General features: G+C 40.2%; 1 protein-coding gene across 1 annotated transcript in view; it reads right to left on the bottom strand.

Annotated features, from left to right (window-relative positions):
* Window positions 1–24,623, bottom strand: part of MSLN (mesothelin) — a 45,824-nt gene that overhangs the window by 8,175 nt on the left and 13,026 nt on the right. Inside the window, exons 6-12 of the mRNA XM_039369901.1 lie at window positions 20,847–20,958; window positions 19,519–19,712; window positions 17,749–17,895; window positions 16,189–16,319; window positions 12,154–12,287; window positions 7,311–7,405; window positions 5,382–5,556 (exon numbers count right to left, since the gene is read on the bottom strand). Of these exons, the coding sequence (XP_039225835.1) occupies window positions 5,382–5,556; window positions 7,311–7,405; window positions 12,154–12,287; window positions 16,189–16,319; window positions 17,749–17,895; window positions 19,519–19,712; window positions 20,847–20,958 (988 nt within the window). The remainder of the gene's footprint in view (window positions 1–5,381; window positions 5,557–7,310; window positions 7,406–12,153; window positions 12,288–16,188; window positions 16,320–17,748; window positions 17,896–19,518; window positions 19,713–20,846; window positions 20,959–24,623) is intronic.

Below are 24,623 nucleotides of genomic sequence, written 5' to 3'. Positions count from 1 at the left end.
GTGGTTTAGCTGCTATCAAGGACAATTTATAAGATGCTTCCAGACATTTTTTCGAGATGGTTGTGGACTTCACAACAGCAGTGTGGCATTTATAAATTCATCTCTCCTCTTCACAAAAAATGCTACTGGCTTTTTGGTGTACTCTTTATGTTTTGTTGTTAAATGTTTTTGAAGCAAAGAAGGCTTCATGGAATACTTGGATAGTACTTCATTGCAGATAACACAAACAGGAAACGGCTGATCATTTTCTTCTGTGAAATAAAATCTAAACTTCAAATAATCTTCACTGTATTTTCTATTCAATGCCGGTTTTAATTTCTTGGGTGGCGGTTCCTTTGCTGAATCACTTTCCCTTTGTACTGACAAACGTATGATGAATTTATCCATATTTATTAATATGCACAACTATCTTGGTCTCATACCATCACACACAGCAGTAGCAAAACTGAATAACTGGAAAGGAGAAAAATGACAATCCAGACAAGGAGGAGGAACCCGGCGACATGTTGTGTTTGGTAAAGCATAGGTGGGTAGGGGTGGAGCTGACATATCAGCCCAGAATAGACACTTTGATCTTGAAGTTTCTTGCCTTTTCTTATATGTTCTCCAGCTATTTTGAGTGCAACAGGGAATGATGAGTCATAGGTCGAAAGCCTTTCAGCTCCTCTACAGAAAATGCAGAAATAAATATTTAAATGATTGTTTACTGGGATTCTAAGATCCCTCTCACTCTTACTGGTATTGAGCCAGGTTCCACCTATTCTATACCTGTACTTTTGGTTTTTCTTGCCTAAGTGCAAAACTATACTTTTCTCTCAATTGAATTTCATTTTGTTATATAGGATCCAGTGTTCAAGTTTGTCAAGATTCTTCGGGATCTTGAGCCTTTCTTCTATGTGTTGGCTATTCCTGTCATCTTGGTATCATTTGATGAATTCCCTTTTATTCTCTCATCTAAATTATTTAAGATAAGATGGATAAGATAACCTTTATTGTCATTTTTTTACTGTGGACACAACAGCACACATCAAAAATGAAATTTAGTTGCCCACTCTCAAAGTGAAAGACATACATGACACATACCTAAACATACTATATAAAATATGAAGAATAGTGGGCATAAGACAGAACCTTGGGATATTGCTTCCATGTAGTTGTAATTCCATTAAGAACTACATGTTGAGTGCATTTTTTCAGCCAGTTACAAATCCATCTGGTGGTGATGCTATCTATCCCACATTTTTCTAATCTGCCTTACTGAAATCCAAATATACTATTTCCACAGCATTTTGCTGGTCCACCAATTTAATCACTTTTTCAAAGAATGAAATAAGATTTGTTTGGCATGATCTGTTTTTGATAAAGTCATATGGCTTCTGGTTATAACTTGGCTTGCTTTGTAGGTGTTTGCAGATCTGTTGCTTATGTCAGGCTGATTGGTCCATAATTTCATGAATCCCTTTTTTGAAAATGGCAACCATATCATTTCTTTTCCAGTCCTCTGGTAGTTCCCCAGTGCTCCAGGATCATTGAAAGATATCGTTCAATAGTTCCAAGCTCACATGTCAGCTCCTTCAGAATTCTGGGATACAATCCATCTGGTCTTGGTGATTTGAACAACTAGAGTGGACAGGTGTTCTCTTACCATTTTCTTACCTATTTTAATTTATATTCTTAGTCTGTCTTGTATGGTTCTGTTTCTGATAGGTTGGGCTATTTTTTCTTTTTGTGTGAAGACATATGCAAATAGTTAATTAAGTAGTTCTGCTTCCTCCCTGCTCCCCTTCACTTCCTTGCCATCTTCTTCCATTAATGGAAAGATTGTTTCCTTGATATTTTTCTTATTTTTTACTTGATGAAAGAATCATTTTATAATTTTGACATTTGTTGCAAGCCTTAGTTCATTCTGAGACTTAGCTTTCCTGACTTCATCTTTGCAGATTCAGGCTACATGCTGGTATTCTGTCTTAGTTATATGTCCCTCTTTCCATTTTTTATACCTATCCTTTTTGTCTTTCAGTTTATCATAAAGTTATATTGTGCAACCATGCTGGTTTCTTTTGGGAATCCTTATTTTTCTTTTTCAGTAGTATTGTCCTGGACTGGGTTTTTATAATCAAATATTTCAGAGTCTCCCAAGCTTCTTGAGTTGTTTTCCTTTTTAAAATTTTCATCTATGGAATCCTTCCTAAAGCTCTCTCTAAGTTTGTTGAAATCAGCCCTTTTAAAGTCTAAGACACTGGTGTGATTGTGTTCTACAGCTTGGGTCAGTTGAATTCCAATGTGATATGGTCACTTTCCCCCAGAGTTCCTGCAACTTCAACTCTATCATTTCTTCTTGGTTAGTAAGAACTAAGACCAGTATAGTGATCCTCTAGTTCCCCCCTCTACCTTTTGGATGACAAGGGTGTCAGCTAAGTTGGTCAGTAACCTGTTCAATTTCCTACTTGATACAGAGTTTGAGAAAACAAAACTACATGAGACCAGCATGTTGCACAAAGAGCTCTCTGACAAATTAAGGGACAAAAAGGTCAAATATAAAAAATAGAAAGAGGGGCACATAACTAAAAGAGAATATCAACAAAAAACTCAAACCTGCAAGGAAAGAGTAAGGAAAGCTAAGGTGCAGAATGAGCTAAGATCGCAACTCATGCAAAAAATAACAAAAAAAGTTTTTTTCATTATATAAAGGCAAGAAGAAAGTCAAGGGAACAATAGGTCCATTAATGGGAGCAGATGGCAAGAAGGTAACTGGCAGCAGAGAGAAAGCAGGACTGCATAATTCCTTCTTTGCACCTGTTTTTATGCAAAAGGAAGAAATAGCCCAACCTATCAAAAAGCAGCACTAAGGGAGGCAGAACAGGTGCACTAGTCAAAATAGGCAAGGACATGGTGAGAGAATGCCTATCCACCCTGGATGAGTACAAATCACCTGGACCAGAGGGTTTGCATCCCAGGGTTCTAAAGGAGTTGACAGACATCATCTTGGAGCCACTGAAAGTTTTTTCAGAGCTCCTGTAGCACAAGGGAATTACCAGAGGACTGGAAAATAGATGATGTGGCACAAATCTTCAAAAAGGGAAAAATGGATCCAGGGAATTATAGGCTAATCAGATTGACATCAATAGCTGACAAAATTCTGAAAAAGATAATCAAGCAGAGGATTTGTGAACACCTAGAAATGAACAAGATGATTACTAACCAAGAGGGTTTTGTTAAAAACAGATAATGCCAGAGAAGCCATATACCCTTTTTTGATAAAGAGATTAAATTAGTGGACAAGTGAAATGCTGTGGGCATACTATATTTGGACTTCAGTAAAGCATTTGACCCATAGCCTACTTCTTGATAAGATAGAAAAAAATGTGAGATGGACATACCATCACTGGAAGGATTCATAATTGGCTGACCAACTTCACCCAGTGTGTAGTTTTTAATGGAGTTACATCTACATGGAGGGAGGTATGCAGAGGGTACCCCAATGTTCTGTCTTGGACCAAATAGTCTTCAGCATAATAGGAGTGGAACTCATCAAATTTGCACATGACAGAAACTGGAGGGAATTGGAAAACAGACTCAAGATTCTGATGAATTTTGACAAACTTGAACATCCAGTACTTTTTTTGTGAAAAACAAAAAAAGGTGCCGGAACTCAGACATGTCATACAACCTGCCTTGCCTACCCTACAAGATTCCATCCAAAAAAGGTGCCGGAACTCTGTTCTGGGCATTCTATGACCAAAAAAAAAAAAAAAAAAAGCTCTGTAAACATCCAACAAGATGCAGTTTGGTGGTGAGAAAAGTAAGGTTCTGCACTTAGTTTGGAAAAATCAAATGTGTTGTTACAGAATAGGTGGTATCTGGCTCTACAGTAGTAACTGTGAGAGAGATCTAGTGTCCTCGTGCAGTGGTTCCCAACCTTTCAAGCTTGGTGGCCTGGCTTGGTGGGCGTGTGAGTGGCAGGTGCATGCGCATGCATACTTCCATTCATGTGAGTGGCCGGCACACATGTCCTCCACTTGCACAAATGCAGCTTCACAGTGAGTGGAGGGTGCTTGAACAGAGGGCACTTTTGCTCAGGCATAAAGCTCCACCCACACTAATGGAACTTCATGCACCAGCGCAAACCCCCTCTGCTTATGTGACTGGAGTTTCGCATGTGAGCACAAGTGCCCTCCATTGGTGTGAGTGGAGTTTCACATGTGTGGGCTTGCCCAGTTCTCCTTGACCTAGTTTCGAACAAGCCACAGCCCAGTAGTGGGCTGTAGCCCAGGGGTTGGGGACCCCTGTCTTAGTGGAGCACCACTTAAGTATGAGCCAGCAATGTGCTGCAGCTGCCAAAAAAAGTCAAATGTAGTACTGTAGAGAACCAAAGATAAGAGTTTGGAGGCTAAATTGTATGATGAACAGTTGAGGGATCTAGCCTATCGAAGAGAAAGATTGGAAGGACATGATAACTGTCTTTCAGTACTGGAGTGATTGTCAGAGAGAAAAGGTGAATGACTTATTCTCCAAAGCACCTGGGGGCAGGATAAGCGGTAATGGGTGGAAGCTTGTTAAAGAGAGATCCAACCTAGAAATAAGGATAAATTTTCTAATTAACCAATGGAACAACTTATGTCCTGGAATTGTGGGTGCTCCATCACTGGAGATTTTCAAAAATAGTCTGGATAGCCATTTGACCAGGATGGTATAAAGTCTCCTGCCTTGACGAGAGGGTTAGACTAGAGTATTTCTGAAGTCCTTTTCCTTCTCTATGCTTATTAAAAATAAAGTTTCAGCCATGCTTGAAGTATCACCTTTATTGGAAAGGGTATAGATTGAAACAGAATCTCCAGTATGAACGCGTTCTGCTAACAATTCTCTCTGCTGATGACAGAGCAGAAATTGTAGCAGATTGTAGCAGAAAGCTTAGCTGGAGCCCCAAGTTATTGTTTTTAGGAGCAGGAGAGTTTCAGAAAAGGAATCAAATTGATAGCAAGGGCAGGAGAATGGTTAGGCAGATACAACCTGGAGAAAAATGATTGGCAAAGGGTGGTGCAGATGTGCCTGGAGAAGAAAAGAAGTAACATAAAGATTAAGTTCCAAGATTCCTGGAACTGGAATGATTATCCTTAAATTAATATACCCTCCACAATTCCACACACTTTCACTTTTACCTCTGTTGTTTCCCTTCCCACCTTCCACGGGCTAGTTAACACTAATGGGAAACATACAGCTATCCTGACCATCTTACCAGAAGGGTAGCATACAAAACCAGAATGAACAACTTCAGAAAAATGTACACCACCCCATATCACCAGAAATCTTTTGTTCTTCCCTAATATCCAGTATCTGGCTCCTATTCTATTCCTCTCAAGCAGAGGCATGCGTGGTCTTACTTGTAAGAACAATAAATCCTTCGGGAAGGCCACCTCGGAGTCCCAGACCAAGGCTATTCAGATCAGATTGCTTCTGCTTCTGGATCCACTCTCGTACAAGTGGGATATTTTGATTATCCCTCAAGCTATTTAGGTTTGTGCCCAGCAGGCCTTTCACATTTTCAAGGGTTAATTCCTACGGAATAAATAGAACAAAACCAATTAAGAGCAATATTCATTTTGCTGCTTTCACAAAACCTCCACCCTGTAGATAAGACTTGCTTCAGAGGAGGAGTGAAGTTAACATTGCCCTTGATTGAAGTAATAATAATAATAATAAACTTTATTGTCATTTTATGTGTATACACAGTATACACATACAACGAAATTTATGTGACACCCAAAGACCAGGTCCCACACACATAATCCCCAAACACACTCCCACCCACCACAATTTCCCACCCCTAAAACCTCCCAAACATCCACCCAACAGACCAAGTAATACTGTCCAACAGTTCACTGATGGTGGCCCTTTAGTTCATTATTAAGTGCAATTATAGCTCTGGGATAAAAACTATTCAGAAAACGTGTGGTCCGAGTTTTAAATGTTCTGTATCTTCTGCCAGAAGGCAACAGTCCAAAGAGATTGTAAGCAGGATAGGAAGAGTCTCTGAGAATGTTATGCAACTTCCTCAAACAGCGAGATTCAAAGATGTTGTCCAGAGCTGGTAGCTGGAGTCCAATAATATTCTGGGCAGTTTTAATAATTCTCTATAGAGCTTTTTTGTCCGCTACAGAGCTGCTCCCATACCATGCAAGAATGCCGTATGTCAGGACACTCTCAATGGTGCTGTGATAGTAGGATAGAAGTAGATGCTGAGATAGATTTATCTTCCTGAGCATTCTCAGGAAGTACAGCCTCTTCTGTGCCTTCTTCACAAGCATATTCATAGTCCATGAGAGGTCCTCCGAGATATAAGTGCCCAGAAATTTAAAACTACCCATCCTCTCCACCTCCTCACCATTTATGTACAAAGGTAGATGTACATCTCTCTTCCTCCTAAAGTCAATTATAAATTCTTTAGTTTTTGTGGTGTTAAGTGTGAGATTATTTTCATTACACCACAATGTCAGCCCTTGTACCTCCTTCCTGTAAGCAGACTCATTGTTCTTATTAATGAGCCCCACCACTGTTGTGTCATCCACAAATTTAATAATTGCATTGGTGTTATATAGTGGGGTGCAGAAATAAAGGAATAATTGCATTGGTGTTATATAGTGGGGTGCAGGAATAAAGGAAATCTACATCTGTTCTGGTGTCCCTGACAAGGTTTCATGCTCTCATGATCCACAGCTGAATCAAAGCAGTTTTGTTTCTCTATCTACCCACTTGAAAATAGCATCTCCCCCTCCTTCATCTAAAGACAAGATGAAACTCAGAGGCACATAGCAGACTTTCCCGGGTCATTATTTGGCTGCACCCAGCTAGCTAGTTGTGTCCTATCTTTGCCTTTTCAGCCAACATCCATAGGCAGACAAGGCAGCAAGAAATTCATTTAACAAATGTCTCACTTAACAACAGAAATGCTGGTCAATTGTGGTCATAGTTTGTATGTAGTCCTGTATGTAAACATTGACTAAAATGTTGACTTGGTTGACTAGAGCTAACAAGGTGATATTTAAAATACTAAAATATTAAAATCTGAAATATTTTAAAATTCAAAATATTCCATATGGAAGCTTTGAAATCTAAACAAAACTTCAAAGCCTGAGAAATGTGGCATTGATCTGGTTCCCCCCCCACCATACGTTCTTTTAACTTTCATCAGCATTTCCCCTCCACCCAAATCGTTTGTCTTTGGGATTCTTGGAGAAGCTCCCCTAATTACCCTCCCAGAATGGCTGGGGAAAACTGACTTCAGCCCCCCTTTTACTTTAGAATCCACTCACCTTTACAGAGCTGCTTTTCAGGCCCAAAAAAGTTTTCATATCCATGTTGACATCATTTTTGCTAAGTGCCCTGAGATCTTCAATCGGAGCACCTCCTGCAAGCAAAGAAGAAAATTTAGCTGATATTCTTTATCTTCTCAAATGAAAGAGCAGTGGGAATTTTTTTCTTGAAATAGTTTCAACATGTTTTATTAATAGCTGCACATTTTCTAAATTATTTCAAACCAATACACATGGTGAGCCTCCAGGGTTTTACAGCTTATTTTGCAGGGTACTTCATATGACATTATAAGTGACAGAAACACTCCTTTAAGTAGTGTTGGTCATAAAATGTAAATTATTTCCAATCCACATGAAATGACAGTGCTGGGAATAAAGAGACAACAGCCCTTAAAACTACCCATCAAAACAGATTTTGCAATATTTCGATCTTTGCCATCTTAACAGATGTTTTGCCATTAGGAAAAAGATGAAAGGAATGATGGGACAAGAGGAAAACATAACTTTAATAATAAAATAGTAGTAGTAGCAGCAGCAGCAGCAGCAGCAGCAGCAGCAGCAGCAGCAGCAGCAATGTTGGAAGGGACCTTGGAGGTCATCTAGTCCAACCTCCTGCTCAGGCAGGAAACCCTATACCATTTCAGACAAATGGCTGTCCAGTCTCTTCTTAAAACCTTCCAGTGTTGGAGCATTCACCATTTCTGGAGGCAGATTGTTCCACTGTTTAATTGTTCTAACTGCCAGGAAATTTCTCCTTAGTTCCAGGTTGCTTCTCTCTTTGGTTAGTTTCCATCTAATGCTTCTTGTCCTGCCTTCAGGTGCTTTGGAGAATAGTTTGACTCCCTCTTCTTTGGGGCAGCCCCTGAGATATAGGAAGACTGCTATCATGTCCCCCTTCATCCTTCTCTTCATTAAACTAGACATACCCAATTCCAGCAACTGTTCCTTATATGTTTTAGCCTCCAGTCCCCTAATCATCTTTGTTGCTCTTCTCTGTACTCTTTCTAGAGTTTCAACATCTTTTTTATATCGTGGTGACCAAAACTGGAGGCAATATTCCAAGTGTGGCCTTACCAAGGCATTGAAGAGTAGTGTTAATACTTCACGTGATCTTGATTCTATCCCTCTGTTAATGCAGCCAGCACTGAGTTGGCTTTTTTGGCAGCTGCAGCACACTGCTGGCTCATATTCAAGAGATTGTCCACTGGGACTCTGAGGTCCCTGTCACAGTTACTACTATTGAGCAAGGTACCACCTATACTATACCTGTGCATTTGTTTTTTCTTGCCTAAATGTAGAACCTTACTTTTTTCACCATTGAATTTCATTTTGTTATTCAACTTATAAAATATAACAATATAGATTAAAAACGGAGAAGAAATTAGTCTGATTTATATTCTATATGGAAATTAGACCTACAGAACTTTATCTTTTCCAACCAAATAAACAAATTCAATTAAATAAATTCCAAACCATGTGAAAAGATGGTGGTGGGAATAGAATTGTGGCAACACAATTCATGTTTGCATTCCAAATTTAGCATGGTTTTTCCCTGTACCTCAGGATACTGAAGAAAAGTCTCTATCAAATGCATGCACTCATAAAATTATTATTAATAATAATAATAATAATAATAATAATATTGATGATGATGATGATGTTGGAAGGGACCTTGGAGATCATCAAGTCCAACCCCCTGCTCAGGCAGGAAACCCTACACCATTTTGGACAGATGACTGTCCAGTCTCTTCTTAAAAACTTAGGCAAAAAAGTGCATGTTTCTCTTCAGTTCATATGTTGTATTAAGAGGAATATATATAATACATAAAAACACTGAACTGACATTACATACTGCAATAGACATTGAAATTGACATATTTGTTTGGACCATAAAATTGAGTTGGAGACAAAATAATTATGCTTATTGACAGTAGTTATGTCAAAACTACTATCTGATTTTCAAAGGTACACTTCTCTTGTGCAAACATGTTTGTCAGAACTGCCATCATACGTTTGAGTTTCACATTCGCCAGCTGTCAGTCTGCCATAAACTAGGGGAAAAGGAGTGGGATGAGAAGGGGGAGGCTATCAACTCATTGTACCTTCCAGAGACACCATCTCAAGGTCAGAGCCTGGGAATGGAATGCAACGGTTCACCTGTAATTGGACAATAGGGGACCAGGGAAGGAGAGGAACTTGTCTGAAATGGTATAGGGATTCCTACCTGAGCAGGGGGTTGGACTAGATGACCTCCAAGGTCCTTTCCATTATTATTGTTGTTGTTGTTTTGTTATTGTTGTTGTTATTAACCAGATAGAGAAAGTTAACCAGGAAATTTTGGCGCACAAACTTCAGTTCTGGCTTTGCTATATGTACAGTAATGCACTTGATTTTTAGTAAAAGTATACCTTTCACTACAAATGGAGTCAAGGGCCTTGTTAGACCCTCAATGTATTTCTTTCTATATGCATTTCATTTCATTTTGGGTCCTGCCATTTTGTTGGAAGGGGGGAGGCTTGTGTTAAAGGGAGGGGGAGATTTGGGGAGCCTACAATGTATTTCCTTTGCTTTGTTTTATCCTCTTTGAAATACTTTTCTTGTGGTATGAAAGGAGGGAAGAATGTGCCTACAGCCATCTGCCTTATCTTCAATCAGACGGGATGGAACTTGTATCACCTGTTTCCCATAACAACTTTATACCTGCAAATTGGCTAAATCAAACTAACTGGTTTGACATTGGGGAGGGGTTTTGAAAGAGCACTTTTAATGTAATGTTTCACATGGGAAAACTTTAGATCTTGCCTTACTCTCCTGCTGTCATTACCTCTCAATAAAAGTTCCCGTTGAGACAATGCAAGTTTCAAGAGTTGTGCTTTCTTGGGAGAATTAATTGAGGCAGGTCTTTCTTGGCTAAGGGACCAAGTCAGAGCAGATCTGACATTAAGCCAGCTGACCCAAAAGAATATTAGGGTCACTGAAAGCTGCTGATAGGTCAAGGAGAGTGAGGATTGTTACATTACTCTCATCTTGCTCTCACTAGAGATCAATCAATCAGAATACAGCTGGAAGGGATCTTGGAGGTCTTCTAGACCAACTCCCTATTCAGACAAGTGACTGTCCAATCTCTTCTTAAAAACCTGCAGTGATGAAGCATCCATAACTTCTGAAGGCCAGCTGTTCTACTGCCTCTGTTGCTTTGGAAAATAATTTGACCCCCTCCTGTTTGTGGCAGCCTCTCAAAAACTGGAATATTGCTATCATGTCCCATAGTCCCTTTTCTCTAGGCTAGCTAAACCCAAATCCTGCAATTAGTCTTCATATGTTTTAGTCTCCAGGCCTTTAAACATCTTAGTTGTTCTTCTTTGCACTTTTTCCAAAGTGTCAATATCTTTTTTGTAATATGGTGACCCAAACTGGATGGAGTATTCCAGGTGTGGTCTTACTGAGGCTTTATAAAATGATACTAATATTTCACATGATTTTGATTCTATGATTCTATGATTTTATACAACCAAAAATTGTATTAGGGTGTTTTTGGCTGCTGTTGCAAACCGCTGGCTCATATTTAACTGATCGTCCACTAGGACTCCAAGGTCCCTCTCACAGTTACTGTTTTTGAGCCAGGTCTTGCCTAATCTGTACTTGTACCTTTGGTTTTTCCTGCCTAGGTGTAAAACTTTACTTTTCTCCACATTAACATTCTTTTTGTTGAATAGGGCCCATTGTTCCAGTTTGTCAAGATCTTTTTGGATCCTGAGCTTGTCTTCTGGGGTATTGGCTATTCCTGACAGCTTTCGTGTCATTTGCAAATTTGATGAGTTCCCCTTCTATTCCCTCATTTAAGTCTTTTATGAAGATATTGAAGAGTACTGGGCCTAAGACGGAATCTTGCTTACTTCCCTCCATATAGATATATGCCATTAACACTATACATGTTGAGTATAGTTTGTCAGCCAGTTACAAATCCATGTAGTGGTGATGCTGTCTATCCCACCTTTTTCTAGCTTATCAGAAAGTAGGTTGTGTTCTTGCTGAAGTCTAAGTCCCCAAGTCCTGTCTAATGTAAGGACCCACCCCACTTTGCATCTTAAGAAGACAGAACTCTTGGAATAATTCTTCCAACAGGCATCCTTTATTAAGAGAAAATGGTTGCAGGCGTGCTAGACAGGACTTGGGGTCCAAGCTCTCCCATTCAAGGTTTTAAGGGGTTCCCCAGCAGTCCCACCCAATCACCCCCCCTTCCAGTGATAGTTTCAGGCATCACAATTCCACCCCTTTGATCCTTTCTTCTGTCTGGATGGAGGCTTCAGATAAACTACATGAAAGGTAAATAGCCCCTTTGTCATGGTAAGGTTCTTTGGTGCTATTTACATTCAAACTCTTTGAGGTTGCAATAAACACATTCAAATCCTTAGAAGTATACTGAAGGAAGTGAGGGCCATAAAGCCCCTTTGTTCTCCCCCTTCTCTCCCTCTTATGGCAGAATCCAGGCAGAATTGGGGTTTTCTATATTTGATGATTAAAGATGAAATATAATTGGATTCTGACAGGTCTACTAATTTAGTCACTTTGTCAATGATTTTTATAATGTTTATATGGAAAAAATAAAAAACTTTCATTGAAAAAAAATGGTTTTTAATAAACCCGTGCTGGCTACTAGTTATAACTTTATTTGTTTCTACATATTCACAGATCTTTTTTTAAAAAAAATCTTTTCCAGGATCTTTCCATGTATTAACATCAGGCTGATTGGTCTGTAGTTTCCTGGGTGTGTTCCCCCCCCCTTTTTTTGAACAAGCTCTAAACCTCAACTGGTATTTCCTCAATCAATGTTTCTGCTTACCCAGAAATGGCTTGATCCGTTTATAATATTCACTGTAATTGTAGTGACGATCAGAAAAAGCCCGCTTGGCTTGAGCATACAGATGATCCTTGATGGCTGATGAGCAATTGGATGGGTCAAGGAGAATGGCCGTCCTGCCAAGAAAAGACAAGATAAGAAAAAGGAAGGGATCCAGCTCTCGCAATACTTCTTTCTTTCCTCAATTTCACTTCCCTATACGATTTTAGTGCTTTTAGTAGCAACTTAAGCTATTGGCCCGAAGAACTAGCTGAAAGGAGCTATATCAGATATTCAGCTTATTTTTGACTCTCTTTGGGATGGGCTTTTCCTCATCCATATAGCTCTGGTCTCATCAATCAGATACAGCAACAACAATAGCACTTAGACTTACATAGATTAGACTAGACTAGACTAGACTAGAACAGAATAGAATAGAATAGAGCTGGAAGGGACCTTGGAGGTCTTCTAGTCCAGCCCCCTGCTCAAGCAGGAGGACCTCTGACAGGTGATTGTCCAGTCTCTTCTTAAGAACTTCCAGTGATGGAGTGCCCATGATTTCTGGGGGTAAGCTGTTCCACTGGTTGATTGTCCTCACTGTCAGGAAGTTTTTCCTTAATTCCAGGTTGCTTCTCTCTTTTATCAGCTTCCAACCATTGTTTCTTGTCCTGCCCTCTGGTGCTCTGGTGAACAATGTGACCCCCTCTTCTTTGTGACAGCTCCTCAGATACTGCAATCATGTCTCCCCTATTTCTTCTTTTCTTTAGTCTGGCCAAACTCAAGTCCCGCAGCCATTCTTTGTACATTTTGGTCTCCAGGCCTTTGATCTACTTGCTCTTCTCTGATTTTTTTCCAGACTCTCAACATCTTTTTTGTGATATGATGACCAAAATTGGCTGCAGTATTTGAGATGTGGTTTTTATAAAGTAGTACTAATACTTCGTGTGATCTTGATTCTATGCCTGTAAGGACCCACCCCACTTTGCGTCTTAAGATGACAGAACTCTTGGAATAGTTCTTCCAACAGGCATCCTGTATTAAGAGAAAATGGTTGCAGGTGTTCTAGACAGGACTTGGGGTCCAAGCTCTCCCATTCAAGGTTTTAAGGGGTTCCCCGGTAGCCTCACCCAATCACCCCCTTCTTCAAGGATTTCCTTTATTTCGAAGTGTTGTTCACCCTCCACCATGATTGGAGGTGGTGGTGGGGGGATGTTTGGCCGTAAATATGACTGACGCTCTCTTTTCAACAAGCTGCAATGAAAAATTGGGTTTATTTGCCTGAGATTTTTGGGTAATTCTAATTCTACTGTTACTGGGTTTATGATTTTTTTAATTGGAAAAGGTCCTATATATTTTGGTCCAAGTTTTTACAGGGCTGTAGGGACTTTAGGTATTTTGTAGATAAGTACACCATTTCTCCTATAATGAATGGTGTAGGCTCAACCCTTTTTTTATCGGCTTGTGCTTTGTATGCCTGCCTAGCTTCATCTAGTGCTTTTCTAACTATTGGCCAGATGTTTTGTAATTGTTCCATCCATTCTTTCAGTGATGGGATCGCCGGTTCCTGTGGGGTTAATTCTGGCATGGGGTTGAAACTTTGATTGGTGGCTATTTGAAAAGGAGTGTAACCTGTGCTGGAGTGGACTGCATTATTGTAGGCAACTTCTGCGAAAGGGAGTAAGTCTGCCCAATTGGTCTGTTGGAAATTAAGAAAACATCTTAAATATTGCTCAAGTACTGAGTTCATTTTTTCAGCGGCCCCATTCCCTTGTGGATGATGGCTAGATGTCAGTCCCTGAGTGGTTCCTAAAAGGGATAAAAATTCCTTCCAAAATGCAGACATAAATTGCACTCCCCTATCAGAGATGATGCGTTGGGGTGCCCCATGCAATCTGTAAATGTGCTGGATGAAAAGTTTTGCTAAGGCTTTTACGGTGGGAATCTTTTGGCAAGGGATAAAGTGCACCTGTTTGGAAAACAAGTCCGTGACCGTCCAGACAACAGTATACCCATTGCTTTCTGGCAATTCCACTATAAAATCCATGGCTATTTCTCTCCAGGGGGCTGAGGGATTTACCACTATTTGTAATAGTCCTGGCGATTTCCCTTGCAACCTCTTTGCAGTTGCACATTTTGGGCAGCTGGCCACATAGCTTTCTATGTCCTTTTTTATGGATGGCCACCAAAATTGCCGTTTAATTAAATGTAAAGTTTTTACAAATCCAAAATGCCCTGCTGATTTTGTGTCATGGCAAAGCTGCATGAATGTGACTCTTTGGGTTGTTGGTATATATAACTTTTCTCCTACCCAAGGCAACCCGTCTCTCATTGTGCACACATTTCATCTGTTTCCAAACTTTTCTGGAATTCAATTCCAGTTTGGCTGTCCAGTTGTGGTTTTAATTTAGCTTGGGTTCTTGTGGTTACTGGTGCTGCCAGTTGTGACTCTGCCATTATTGGTTTAGAGTCTGTGGTTCGTGCGCTGTTATATTGAGGCATGCGAGATAGTACATCTGCCAGGAAGTTCTTTCTCCCTGGTAAATGCTTGAGCTTAAATTGGAACTGGTGAAAATGCTGGGACCAGCGGGCTTGTTTGGGATTGAGCTTCCTGGGTACTTTCAGGGCTTCCAAATTTTTTTGATCAGTCCATACCTGGAAGGGGATTTTGTTGCCTTCCAGGAACTGTCGCCACGTGAGTAATGATCAACGTATCCTGTATGCCTCTTTCTCCTGTACGAGCCAGCACTGTTCTGTTTCCATGAGTTTCTTGGATGTATATGCACAGGGTTGCAATACCCCTTCATTATTTTCTTCTAATAGAACAGCCCCCACTGCCACATCACTTGTATCTGCCTGTATTATGAAGGGCTTATCCATGTCTGGGTGCCTCAGTTCTCGTTTGGCAGAAAAAAGTCTCTTTAATCTCTCAAACGCTGCTTGGCACTCCATTGTTCATGTTAGTGGCTGGCTAGGTTTTACTGAGGATGCTCCCTTCATTTTTAGTAAGTTAGTGAGGGGCAGGGCTATCTGGGCAAATGAGGGGATGAATTGGAAGTCAAAGTTTGCAAAGCCCAGGAAACTTTGTAGTTGCTTTCTTGTGCGGGGTGGTGCCCAATCTAATACTGCTCTGACCTTCTCTGGGTCCATTTCAATGCCCTGGGGGGATATGCGATAACCTAGGCAGTCTATCCTTTCCTGGTGGAATTCGCATTTTGAGAGTTTGGCATATAGGTGGGTGGCTCGCAGTTTCTTTAAAACTGCTCTGACTAGGTTGACATGTTCCTCTTTTGTTTCAGTGAAGATAAGAATGTCGTCTAAGTAAACAGGGACCCCCTTAAACAGGTGCTCCCTTAGAACATCATTGATTAATTGCATAAATACTGCGGGGGCCCCTTGTAATCCAAATGGCAAGACTTTAAATTGATAGCACCCCATGGGGCAGTTAAATGCCGTCTTCCATTCATCCCCTTCCTTAATTCTCACACTATAGTAAGCTTCCCTTAGGTCTAGTTTAGAAAAAAAAATTCCCTTTCGAGAGGTGTGACAGCATATCTTTCATGAGGGGCAGAGGGTATAGGTTGCTTTCACTGATTGTATTCAGGGCCCTATAATCCACACATAAGCATAAAGAGCCATCCTTCTTCTCTCTAAAGAGGACCGGGGCAGCCACTTTAGGCTCAATGAACCCTATCTCTAGGTTTTTTTAATGAATCTTTCCATTTCCTCCTTCTCCTTTGGGCTCATGGATTATAATCTGGGCTTTGGGAGTAGCTGCCGCTCCACCCCTATTTATACACTCAGCAACTAGGCGGAGGCCAATAGGATTCAAGTATTAGTTTCTGCTTTTAACACAAGTAATTAGCATGTAGACAGAAAGTCTGGCACTTAACTGACAGAGTCTTATGGCCGTTTTTTCAACATTTCCAAGTACTTCACATTAATACATTACAGAAGGTATGTTGGATCTATTTGCCCCCTTGGGTTAGTTGTAAAAAATAATAAGGTAGAAATAGATAGATGTCGAAAGAATTCACTCACTCAATGTTCTTTTCAGTTATCATGCTGAGTTGGTCCTCATTCAGGAGACAGATGTGTTGCCCAAGCACATTCAGAAAATCGCTGTCAATTTCCTTTCTCAATTCAATGTAACGCTGAAGAACTGCACTCCTCTAAAACAAATAATTCCAGAGTCAAAAGCAAGCCACCTCTAATCTTATGTTGCTTTAACCTTCCCAAACATATGCCTTCCAAATGTGCTAAAACAGCCACTTCTAGAATTTGGGAATACACTGGAATGCCGGAAATTACAGTCCCAACAGACCTGAAGAGTGGCAAGTTGGCCCCATACATCTGGAAGGATTGCTCTCTTTCAACTGTACATGTAAGTTGAAATAGCAAATGCAAATGTTGATGTAGGATTTAACCACAATTTGTTGAATAAATCTCTGTGGTATGGTTTCCATGTAAAGCTAAGCCATGAATTACGGTTTCAATGCTACTATGGCCCACTTCAGGCATCATACCATTCTAAAACCAAATAGATCCCATTATGGAATCCAATGTGTAAACCTGGCCCAGTGTCCACCAAACAAGCATAGAATTCTGAGTTCCAAAGCTATCTTTAGAAATACTGCAAGGCTACTGGTTGTTGGTATCATTTTGAGACAGCAGTTCAAAAACATTTGGTACATGATAAAAGACACCATTGTGCTTTTTCCATTGGTTTTGTAAATTGCTCAATGACCTATTTCTAAATGATGATTTAATTTAATTTAATGGGCACTGTAGCACTTCCAGGAGTGTCTCTACTATCCTTGAGCAAGAGAACCTGAAGAGGCACCCAAAATGATGACCTTGGGATAGACTGCAAATGGCCTTTCTGAAGCCATCATTGTGACATGAGGAAAACAATGACTATGACATCATAGAGACAAGTGACAAGTGGAACCCTCCATAAGAATTTGAGTTAAAGCATCCCCAGTAGAGAGCTACCCAGCCTCTTTCTGATTACATCCAGTAAAGGGAGCTCTCTCCCTCTCCTCATAATTGGTTCTACTCTCAAACTACTCATACTATTAGGATGGTTACATATTTTTCATTTAAATATCCAGAGCTGGAAAACCTACCACCTCTACAGGTGGACTATACCATTACTGAACATATCTTACTTCTGGAACTTTGTCTCTCTATATAGTATATAACAGCTCTGGATGTTTTTAAGAACACCCTGGACATCCACCTCTCAATGCTGATTTAATTGGCTTTTCTGTACTTTGGAGAAGTACTTCTGTACCTTGACCCCTTCCACCCTACAGTTCTATGAATTACAATGCCCAGAATTCTTAGCCAGTGCTTCTGGAACTCAGCATGATAAAAGAATTTTTTAGTTGCCTAAAAAATTCTAAGAGACCTAAAGTAAAATGACAAGAATATAGCACACTCACAATGTGTGTTAATGTGGAGAGAAACATGGCCAGGAACTTATAATCTGCTTCTCTTTAAAGCACAAGGTTTAGAAGCAAGGAAAATAAAACCCCAGGATAGATTGGGTGCATAATGATTTTTATATTAAAAGCCCCATATTATCTTCATAATTACCATCTCATCATTGGATACAATATCCAATAAAGCTTGAACTGTGCTTGATGAATTGATAGTCCATTGCTTGATGTTGTTTTTATCTATTAGTTTTTCAAGGAGTCCAAGGTTACTGATTACAGCAGGAGGATATCCCTCAGGAAATATCTGCAAGGAGCAAATAATTATGTAAAAATGTATGTTAACTTGGTATCACTTCTTTGATGCATGCATTTGTCCAGGAGCTGGTTCTGATATGGCCTCATGATTTCTGTAGAAGGATTTCTAGTAGTCATCTGGACATTCATGGGATGGACATAAAAGAAGTCAAGTTGGTAACTATGATTGCTTAGTGGAAGCCCTGCTCCTTTTAGAATGTCCTGTGATGCATATAAAAAAGTTGGAATTTCAATCACACTTGTGACTGCTATTGACATTTTTTTTGACCTGATAAGCACCACAGGTCTCCTGGCAATCATAAGGTGTTGCAAGAATGAAAGGCACAGCTGCCTCTGAGAGAGAGAGCAGCTTATCCCTTCCTCACAAGGCCATCCTTTGATCCAGCTGATCTGGACAATTTTAGGAAAGGTTGTTCAGAAGGTGATTGGCCTCCTGCTTTAGAGATCCTGGAGGATTATTATTAATCCATCCAGGATTAAGACCTGGATACAGTATGAAGAAATTTTGATGGCAAGTTAGGGATGGGAGTGGTGTGTTAATCCTAGCTGTCCTTGAACTCTTGCTGGCGTTCAGTACTATTGATCATGGTAGCTTTCGGAATTAGCTAAGAGGATTGGAAGAAGAGGACAGTGTTTTGTGTTGTGTCTCCTCCTTCCTCTAAATCTGGTTATGGGATTCTCAGGACTCTTCTTCTCTCCCCCCCTCACCTTTTAAATATTTGCATAAAGCCACTGGGGGAAGTCATCTGTCAGTTTCGGGTGAAGTAAAATCAATATGCAGATGATAGTTATAGATCTCTGTCCCCAGCCATCCAAGAGAAGCTGTTGAGATTCTTTCTCAGTGTTTGAGGACTATGAGGGTCTGGATGGGGAAGACAGATAACAGCTCAACTCTGCCAAGGCTGAGTGGCTATGGATTCTGGATCCTCCTGATTCAGGAGCTTCAGAGTTTCCATTTTGTTTCTGGATGAGGTGGCACTATTCTATTAAGACTTAGTATGCAATCTGAGGGTTCTCCTGGACTCATATCTCCTGCTTGAAGAGCAGATGGCAGCTGTGGCCAAGGGGGCCTTTGCACAACTGCACTTTGGATGCCAGTTGCATCCATCCCTGGATGGTGAGGCTTTACTCATAGTTACCCATGCCTTAGTCACCTCCCAATTGGACTATGTGAGCAGCCCATGAAAACTATCTGGAAGCTTCTATTGGTTCAGAATATGGCAGCACAAATAATGCTGATTACTGGTATCACTTTTAAAGTCCTCCAGTTTCTTTCTTTTAATCTTGTCATCTTATGGGACCTTTTCTTTGATCACCCTGGCCTCCAGGACAATCATCCCCACCCCCTGATATATGGCAGGTCCAAACTCTCCTTGTTTTAGGCAAACCTTGGAGATCTGGCTTTATGAGGGGCCAGTTGGACCCTTTTAGTTGTTTGGCCATGTTGCTTGGTCACTGTTTTATATTTATATTTTGTATTTACATATGGATTTTTTTTACTTCTATAATTTTTCCTTTGAGACATTGTCTAAGTTGGACAGCTTTTTAAATCTTAACAATAAATAAATGAAGAATAGTTAAAAGTGCTAAAAAAATTTGGTATGTTTATTACCTCATCCAGTTTTTCCTTGACTGCTATCAGCTGTTCATCTGTGAAAGGATAGTCTGAGAATGCACTAATATTGTTCACTAGGTTTTCCTTAGTCAAGCACAATTTTAGCTCCACAGGAATATAATATACAAGCTTTTCAATCAGGTCATCATTTAGAATTTTCTCTGTGATGATTTTCTTCTCTGGGCACTTTGCTAAGAGAAAAGTCATGAGTTAATCAAGGTTGTAGAATTTTCAGATCTATCAAATTGTGTGAATAAAAGCAGGAAAACCTACATGTTTTTCTAAACATCTTGGCAAATGTTTCTATTGATCATTTATATTTATTAAGAAAGAATCAGTGGAAAAGAAAACCCAAATTAGAAATCTTCTCAAAAATGGAATTAAAAAGAGAGTGCTAATAGCACCTTGAGAAGTCCATTAATTCTGAATCTGGATTGAAGTATGCTTAAAAAAAATCAGGCCGGCAGCCTTATTTAATTTTGAAAGTTACCCCATATACCATTTCTCTCACCAAACATATTACAATATGCTATTCTGGATTTCAGATGGAGGGCAGGTGTGTGCAGTCTGTCCATGGAACTATAATCTAGTATTTAAAGCATCAGGCTCAAAGCCAGAGCCATGAAAAAGAAGTTAGGTGATCTTGGATCAGTCCCTCTCCTTCAATCCAACCCACCTCACAGACTTGTTGTGGGAAAAATAGAAGGAGGAAGCTGTGTTTGCCACCTTGAGTTATTTGTAAAAATAATAAAGGTGGGATACAAATAAAAACCTCTCTTTTTAGGACCTTAATTTGGAATAGAGTCAGGGCGACTGGGTGGAGCTGAGCATTTACTGGTGAGATACAAATAACCAAACAAGCACCTATAATCCCTTGCATTGGGGTGGAGCATTTATTGGCTGGATGCCCTTCCTGATGCCTCCAAAGTTTTACAGCAGATATTTTCTTTGTAGCAGAAATATCTGCCACTACCTAGGATCGAACTCATTGTGAGGCAAGAGCTCCATCTCTAGGCCACCGCACCATTCAAAACAAATAAAAGAATATTTCCTCACAATATGAAAATCAGTGCATTTCAGGAGATCCACAGGAAAGTTAAAAATGTCAAGGTGGTGGTCAGGATCACATGACTGAAGCACCACCCCTCACAGAAAAAGGGATGTGGTTTCATGCACACAGCTATGGCCACCATCTTGTTTTTTTTATCTCATCTGCCACCCCCCCCCCATGCAATCTTAAATCTGCCTTCTGCCTACAATCTGCTGTTGCTGTATGAGAACCAGCTCTAACACCCTATCAGGAAGCAACTCCACATTTTACATACCAATGTCACGCTTTGGCCTGGAGGATTTAAGGCTTTCTCTAATACGGACCAGCTGATCTTGTGACGAATCAGAATTGAGAATGGAGTTTTGTAACCACGGCCTTAAAACATTCTGCAGAAAGAAAGGCGAGCATCAGGTGAGGGAAAGTGCAAGGTTTGAGAAATCCCATACTAATTATGGTAAATAGAGGCCGGATTTTGTTCCCATTGTCAGGTACACTTTGGGTGATGTTTGAAACTGAACTTCTGGAATAAAGGAACTGATGTATTTTGTTTTCCATCAGCCAAGGTACCTGAGTTTCAACAACTGGTATTTCTATGCCCTAAAATAGAATGCATCAAATGCATCAAAATCCAAGGAGATCACAATTTGTGAGTCTGAAGATTTTTTTCCCACTTAATATAAGATTATAATTGGATACAAAACAATATGATGCCAAGAACATTTTCATTTTTCTTTCTTTGGACCATGATCTAGAAATTTCTAGCTTAACTGTCCTACTGGATGAAATGCTTTGAAAGTTTATCATTAATATGAAGTCTATATTTTACTTTGCTATTATTTTTTCTGTTTAAGCAGCCAGGAGAAATCATAAATGGGCAAAAAAAGCTACAGGAGACTTGACATCTTACAGCAATTACTGATGGAAATTTGGAGAAATCTTTCTCAGAATTGGAAAGGACATTAGAGGGTATCTAGTCCAACCCCTAGCTCAAGCAGGAGAACCTATACCATTTCAGACAAATGAGAGGGAATTCTTTGTGCAATTATTCTTGGATTTCTTGCTTTTCTTTTTGAGTGGTATTATGCTGAACTGAGCTTTTATAATCATAATTTTCAGAGTTTCTCAAGCTTCCTGAGTAGTTTTTTCCTTTAGGATTGTCACCCATGGTATCCTTCCCAAATTCTCTCTACATTTGATTATGTTCTGTTGCTTGTGTCTGCATTATATTGAATTCTAATATGACATGGTCACTCTCCCCCAAACTGCAGCTTTAACCGCCTCTATCATTTATTCTCTGATAATTTTAATTCTAATTTTATGCTATTAATTCTGAGATTGCTGGTTTACCATTTGCCATCCTGTGACAAAAGAGGAAAAACAACAGCTCTCAAAAGAAACCAGCATGGCTGCATAAAGAACTCTCTGACAAATTGAAAGATAAAAAGGACAAGTATAGAAAGTGGAAAGAGGGGAACATAACTAAGTCAGAATATCAGCAAATAGCCCGAGCCTGCAAAGATGAAGTGAAGAAAGCCAAGGCTCAAAATGAACTAAGGCTTGCGACCAAAGTCAAAAATAACAAAAAAAGCTTCTTTCAACATGTAAAAAACAAGAAAAAAGTGAAGGAAATGATTGGTCCATTAGTGGGTGGAAGTGGCAAGAAGGTGACAAGCAACAGGGAGAAAGCAAACTATTTAACTCGTTTTTTGCATCTGTCTTTACACAAAGGGAAAAAACAGACCAACCTATCAAAAATAGTGCCATAAAAAACAAAATAGAAACACAAGTTAAGATAGGAAAGAAAATGGTAAGTGGGCACCTGTCCAGCCTAGATGAGTTCAAATCGCCAGGACCAGATGGATTACACCCCAGAGTTCTCAAGGAACTGGCAGATGTGATATCAGAGCCACTGAACTATATTTTTCAAAGATCCTGGAACACAGGGGAACTACCAGAGGACTGGAAAAGAGCTGATGTAGTTCCCATCCTCAAAAAAGGAAAAAAAATGGATCCAGGAAATTACAGACCTATCAGCCTGACCTCAATACCTGGGAAGATCCTGGAAAAGATAATCAAACAACCAATCAACAAACACCTAGGGGCAAACAAAGTCATTACTAAAAGCCAACATGGGTTTGTCAAAAATAGATCATGCCAGACAAATCTTATTGCATTCTTTGACCAAGTGACAAAATTAGTGGATCAGAGGAATACTGTGGACATAATTTACTTGGACTTCAGTAAGGCATTTGATAAAGTAGATCACAACCTACTACTTGATAAGATAGAAAAATGTGGGGTAGACAGAATCACCACCAAATGGATCCGTAGCTGGCTGACCGGCCATACTCAGTGAGTGGTCCTCAATGGAACTGCATCTATATGGAGGGAAGTGTGTAGTGGGGTGCCCCAGGGCTCTGTTCTGGGCCCAGTACTCTTCAACATCTTCATCAACCATTTGGATGAAGGGATAGATGGGGAACTCATCAAATTTGCAGACGACACCAAGCTGGCAGGAATAGCCAACACTCCAGAAGACAGGCTTCAGATACAGAAGGATCTGGACAGACTTGAACACTGGGCACTAACTAACAAAATGAAATTCAATGGTGAAAAAAGCAAGGTTCTACATTTAGGCAAGAAAAACCAAATGCACAAGTACAGCATAGGTGGCACCATGCTCAATAGTAGTAACTGTGAGAGGGACCTCGGAGTCCTAGTAGACAATCACTTAAATATGAGCCAGCAGTGTGCTGCAGCTGCCAAAAAGGCCAACACAGTGCTAGGCTGCATTAACAGAGGGATAGAATCAAGATCACGTGAAGTATTAATACCACTCTTCAATGCCTTGGTAAGGCCACACTTGGAATACTGCATCCAGTTTTGGTCACCACGATGTAAAAAAGATGTTGAGACTCTAGAAAGAGTACAGAGAAGAGCAACAAAGATGATTAGGGGACTGGAGGCTAAAACATATAAGGAACGGTTGCTAGAATTGGGTATGTCTAGTTTAACGAAGAGAAGGACAAGGGGGGACATGATAGCAGTATTCCAATATCTCAGGGGCTGCCATAAAGAAGAGGGAATTAAGCTATTTTCCAAAGCACCTGAAGGCAGGACAAGAAGCAACGGGTGGAAACTAATCAAGGAGAGAAGCAACCTAGAACTAAGGAGAAACTTCCTGACAGTGAGAACAATTAATCAGTGGAACAGCCTGCCTCCAGAAACAGTAAATGCTCCAACACTGGAAGTTTTTAAGAAGAGACTGGATAGCCATTTGTCCGAAATGGTGTAGGGTTTCCTGCCTGAGCAGGGGGTTGGACTCCAAGGTCCCTTCCAACTTTACTACTATTATTATTACTATTACCTTCCCTTGAAGTTGATATTCATAGATTACTATTGAAAATGGTGCAATTGGAAATAATCATATTCAAAAGCTGATGTCACAACCCAGTCCTTTCTACCTATCCCCTCTGACCTAAAAACAAATCTCACCTTCCCCTGGGTTCTGCCATACTCCCAAGGGGTAGGGTGGATGTGCCTGTGGGGTTATTGCTTTCCCTTCCTCTATTCGCTATAATGTTACCTTTTGCTTCATGTATTGCTTCTGTGTCTGCTGCCCGCTACAATGTAACAATTTGCTTCCTGCACTGTATCTCTAAACTTTCTTCTCCCTAACCTGTCAGCTAGGAAACGTGGGGGGGGGGGGGGGAGAAAGAAATACAACCTCCGGAGCCTGACTTATTTCTCCGTTCTCAAAAGGAGGAGCGAAGACCTGCTTGAACAGCGTGCTATGACTGGAGCCAGACCGATGTTATCTCCCCTTTCCCACGATGGATTTAACACCTGGGGATTGGCCGATTTGAACCGTCTGGATGAACTGTGGGGTGGGGTTTGCTTGGGGACACTTTAAATATCAATCTGCAAAGGAATCCCTCAGATCCTATCTATTATGCCTGCTATCAACTACTTTTAATAAAAGTTCCTGTTGGAGGAAACCAACAGGACCAAGAGTTCTGCTTTCTTAAGATGTGGGATTGAAGTGGGTCCT

Source organism: Crotalus tigris, unplaced genomic scaffold, assembly GCF_016545835.1.
Source record: "Crotalus tigris isolate CLP2741 ecotype Arizona unplaced genomic scaffold, ASM1654583v1 scf7180000021317.425702, whole genome shotgun sequence".
NCBI lineage: Eukaryota > Metazoa > Chordata > Lepidosauria > Squamata > Viperidae > Crotalus > Crotalus tigris.
This window is presented reverse-complemented; position numbering and strand designations above follow the sequence as displayed.